This window comes from Octopus bimaculoides, chromosome 7 (genome assembly GCF_001194135.2).
Source record: "Octopus bimaculoides isolate UCB-OBI-ISO-001 chromosome 7, ASM119413v2, whole genome shotgun sequence".
Classification (NCBI taxonomy): domain Eukaryota; kingdom Metazoa; phylum Mollusca; class Cephalopoda; order Octopoda; family Octopodidae; genus Octopus; species Octopus bimaculoides.
In genome coordinates this window covers 110515409-110520659 of record NC_068987.1, presented here as the reverse complement: position 1 = coordinate 110520659, position 5251 = coordinate 110515409, and the positions used below count along the sequence as shown (strand labels likewise).

Here is a 5251-nt window from a genome sequence, read left to right as displayed (position 1 = left end):
GTGAGTTCTTGTTTTGTATTTGTTTTCTATTACTAAGCCCCTGGGGAGAGAGGGCAAGAAACATTTTGTAGGCCCCAATCTCTTCTAAGAAAGAATGAAGTGTGACACTCAATTTGAAAGTCTGTAGAGAATACACTCTTTCATTTTAGCTGCTATGTTTAGCAGGTCAGCTTCAAGAGTTATGCTTTTATAGTAAAGTTTGGTTTCTGTTTTTTAGCCCTTTCAATACAAGACCAATGAATAAGTACCAGGAATGAAAACAAAGAAAAATAAGTGCTGGGGTCGATTTGCTTGACTAAAATTCATGAAGGCAGAGCCCCAGAATGGCCGCAGTCTAATGCCTGAAACATGTAAAAGATAAAAGATAGGAGTGTGTGTGTGTGTGTAGTGTTTATCTCAAGACTGAAGTTTTGTACCCCTATATTTGTGAGTCTTGAGTCCTCAGAAGAGGCAGACAACTGAAAGAAATCCTTGCCAGGTGAAGAATTCGTTAGCAACTTCAAAATACAGGTGAACAGCATTCGAAAGCTTATGTTTGAAGATGCTGGTATTTTAATCAAAAGGAACCTGCAATTTCTATTTAGTTTCTCAATTTCACACACACACACACACACACACACACATAAATATGAAATTAAATATTAAACACTTTTTTTTTTCAAAATATCGTTCAAATGTTAAATGAATGAGAAAATACGTCTAGTCCCAGCCATGCCCGCTTGAAAGGTGGACGTTAAACGATGATGTATGTACTCTTTTACTGCTTTCTGTCATTTGACTGTGGCCATACTGGAGCACTGCTTTTTAGTCAAAAGAACCGATCCCAAGACTTATTCTTTGTGAGCTTAGTACTTATTCTATCAGGCTCTTTTGCTGAACCGCTAAGTTACGGGTACGTAAACTTTCCACCGCCTTTATCTCTTACCCTCTCTCTATTGCAGCTCTCCATGGGGAGCAATTCATTATGTTCTCTACCGAGAAGAAAGTTATGGTCTGCATCAAATGTTTCCGAGATATGAAAGTGTAAGTATTTTGGCTTTTTGTTCAGTTTTTCTGTGCTGTTGAACCCCTTTCTCCTAAAATTTCAGGGCAAGCTTGGCAGAATCGTTAACATGCTGGAGAAAATGCTGAGAAGCATTTCATCCTTGTCCCTGTTCTCACTTGAAAGGATTTTAAAGGAAAAAAAAAACGGAAATTTTTTCAGTTTCCAGAAATTGTCAGTTTTGTTTATTAAACCACTTGACTTGATATTATGATGCGTGTGTATATGTATGTGTACATATGTGTGTATGCATGTGCGTGTTTGTATGTATGCCTGTGTATTTGTGTGTATGTGTACATGCGTAACTAAAGGTGTTTTTCTAATTTGTTTGCTGTGGTTTGCAGGGAAAGTCGTGCACATTGTGTTGATTTAGAAACGGCGCACAATCAGAGTGGCACCAAGCTGGACCAGGCCGTTCATGTAAGTAGTCTCTCTCTCTCACCTGTGTCCACCGTATTACTGGTATGGTTGTTAATTACAAGTTTTGCTATTCAATATGGAGTCCATCCACTTTTGGCATCGATTACAGCTTTGATATATCAAGGAATTGACTCATACACGTTCTGAATGTTGTGTGGTGAATTTGGGGTAGATATATATATATATATATATATGTGTGTGTGTGTGTGTGTGTAGTTTGTGAGTTGTTTGTTGGTTATGTGCTTTGATTACTGCAGGAGAGATATACTATCAATGTGATGGAGTGGATGCTGGAAAGAGGGTAAAAAGACTGTGAGGGAGACGAAGGAAGATGAGCTGCAGGATGACATGATAGTGATGAGAGTTGCTTTGAGTGGAACCAAGAAGAAGGCAAGTGGTCAAGATATCGGGAGAAGGCCTGTTGTGCAATGTGCTGATAGCTTTAGACGATCTAAGAGCTAAGATATACGTATACGTATATGTATAGCTAGAGAGATATATGATAGAAAATGGATAGAATGACATTCTTTATTTGAAATCACTACAATTGTTTCGATACAGTTTTCATTCATAAACAGGCATTACACAACATGTTGATTATATAACATCATCAATAGGACTACGAGTATAAAAATATGTCAAAACGATTGTAGAGATTTTAAATAAAGAATGTTGTTCATTCTATTTTCTCTTATTCATCTCTTTAAATAAACTCTACGCAGAGTTTGGAATTCTCGATGTATATCAAGTAGCAGGAGCATTTCCACTCTATGTTGACATCAGGTAACCAGTAACTGTGTATGAGATTTGCATAGCATACTACAAGGTTTCGTGTGTATGTGGATCCTTAAGACTGTTATTTATTTGTGTTTCAGTCAATCCAAGAACTACAGAACTCGGTGAAAGAAGGCATCCAGTTGTTACGTTCTCTACTGGATGAGATACAGCAGAAGTCACAAGCAGAGAAGGACGCCATCTTAAAACTCTATGAGTCCATGTTACACAGAATTAATGAAATGAAAACTCAGCTTCTTGAGGAAGTCAAAAGGTTCGTCCATCTTTCATCATGCTCTCTCCCTCTCCCTCTCTCTCTCTCTCTCTCAAATATGATGCTGTTGCTGTCATTGTTGTGACTGAAAATGGAGCAGCAGTTTTTGTTGTTGCTTTTGTTGCTGTGGTGGTGATGGTGAGTGTTGACCTCCTCCTCATCCTAGTTGTAGGAATTGTTGAGTCAACAAGTCTTTCACCTGCTGCTACTCAACTGAACATCAAAGTGCAACACAAAGATAGTATGTTCCAGTCCTACCTTCTCCCAGATGAGGACCATTGCTCACCCTTCCATCTTGGACTTGGTCTTATGCTGGCAGTGTGACAGCTTGGAAATCATGTTCTCTTGCCTCGACTCACCAATCTAGGTATATAGAATGAGCGGTTAGGTTGGCTTTATACCTAAAGTTGAGTCTTAAACACAAGATTGCGATATTTGCCTAAATGAAGATTAGCAATAATATACTGTAATACAGTTGTATATTTAAGAGAGGAGGAATCATGTACATTATTTACATTTGACAGTCTGTCTACCGTATGTGAAGGGCCTCTCCAAAAAGATACAAAAGATATGTGGCCCCTATCACATCAGGACGGTGTTCAAGAGTAATACAACACTTTGCAAATATCTCCATCAAGTAAAACCACCAATAGAAGAGAATATGACCAAAGAATGCATGCACTCCATCCCATGCAGCTGTGGTAGGTTATACAAAGGTGAAACATGTTGCCCCCTCAAAATAAGGGTAGAGGAACATCGCAAAGCTGTGACACAGGGACATATTGATAAATCGGGTATAGCTGATCATGTATGGGGAAATGGAGACCACCTCCTCCTGTGGGATGAAGTTAAAATAATAGAGAACACCACTGGAAAATAGGAAAACTAAAAGAAGCAGCACATATGCTAGAACACAACAACCTCCTAAGCAGACCGAGTGCAGATATGAACAGCATATGGGAACCGGTATTGAGGAAGGATAGGAGAATATTAGATTTATAAACCCTAAAATTCACTCCATAATTGCCCGCGGGCTAATAACCCCAAGATTCCGAGTTCGATTACAGGCAGTGACCTGGAATAATAATGATAATAATAACATGGAAAAATACCTTAGGAATGAGAACCCAGGTTTGAAATTTCCCCAAGACACCTGATAAAGGCTGGAGGGTATATCAGCCAAAACATTGTGTTGGATGAGGACAAATATCCATCAATACAATATTTACATGATGATGACGAGGATCAGGATGATGACCTCCATACTTGTTTCATAATGATGTCCCTTCGATAAACTACAAACAACATCTTTGATATATTTCAAAGTCTACATGTATCTTAAAATTTCTTACATTTTCTCTTTTTCCTTTTCTCTTTGTTGCTCCATTGATCCATGCATCAAACCACAACCACTTTTGCAGACAATACTATGCCAAAGAGAAACTGTTTAAAGCCCAGCTACTTTATCTCAACACTTTACTACCCACCTTACACGTCAACCTCGTCACATGCAGTGCCTTCTCAAGTTCTGCCAATAAGTTTGAATTCCTTAATTTATCTTTTGTAAGATTCACTTTTTCTTCTTTTTTTTTTTTATTTTTAACTTATTCATTTTCTTGTTATCATATATTCCTGTATTCTTTAACTTGTTCCAGTCATTTGACTGCAGCCATGCTGGAGCACCACCATGAAGGCTTTTAGTCAAACAAATCAAGTTGTTTATTATTTTTTAAAGCCCAGTACTTATTCTGTCAGTCTCTTCATATTTTCTGACACTGGTTGAATGTCGGTGGGGAGACTCAGTGACCAAGAATTTAGCATGAAAAGATCGCAGCCAACAATGAAACACTGGCTATTCTGTCATGGTCTGGGGAGTAATTTAGAACAAGGGTCAATCAGAGCTGGTGGAGTGAGAGGGAAACATAAACTCAGGTAAATATGGGTCCATATCGCAGAAAGGACTCCTTCCGGTCTTCTCCAGTGGTGAAATGTTTAAAGAAGACTTTTTATTTATGGAAGAAGGGGCTCCTTGTCACACAGATAAAATGACTCAAGATTTGTTGGATGAGAATGGCATTAAAAAGCTTCCATGGCCACGCCAGTCACCAGATATGAACCCTAGTAAACAACTCTGGGGCATAATGGACAAAACACTTCATGAAAAGAACAAAGCATCCTAAAAGCCAGATCTTTTGAGATTATTACATGAAACTCGGCAAGAAATTCCAGAAGGGAATATTCACCACCTGATGACTATTCTAATAGGGTCCTTGCTTTGAAAAATGCAAAGGGCATGTCTACTAAATATTAGATATTCACATTATAATAGTTAATAAATAATTTGAAAATATAATTTTAGATTTAAATAAATTTTAATGATTATAAGAGTGTCTATTTACTTCTGCCATGTGTGTGTATGTGTATATCGTTCGTTTTTTTTTTATTTATCATCTATAAATAAATAAATATATATATTGATGGGTAGACTGCAAGCTATTCTTCAGCCCAAGGGTACCTTGATTATAAGAAGTGTGCATTGTTGTTAGGAGATCCCATGTTAACTTGGAGGGAATTTGATCTACAATGTGAACTTCATATCATCAAGGTATGTTTGGCCTTGAAGTGTAGCTTGCGCTCTACCCCTCGTTTGGATAATTACTACTTTCAACATATGTCGTCGCCTGAATTTTATCTACTCCATTCATCTAATTTTTATTATATATATATATATATATATATAT

The 5251-nt window shown here is 37.6% G+C and overlaps 1 protein-coding gene across 1 annotated transcript in view; it reads left to right on the top strand.

Annotated features, from left to right (window-relative positions):
* Positions 1-941: 941 nt before the first annotated feature.
* The window catches only part of LOC106871241 (RING finger protein 207), a gene marked incomplete at its 5' end in the record, with an annotated part of 28111 nt that continues 23801 nt past the window's right edge, over positions 942-5251 (top strand). The window contains 4 exons of the mRNA XM_052969467.1: positions 942-1023; positions 1387-1462; positions 2338-2510; positions 3932-4073. Coding sequence (XP_052825427.1) covers positions 942-1023; positions 1387-1462; positions 2338-2510; positions 3932-4073 — 473 coding nt within the window. The remainder of the gene's footprint in view (positions 1024-1386; positions 1463-2337; positions 2511-3931; positions 4074-5251) is intronic.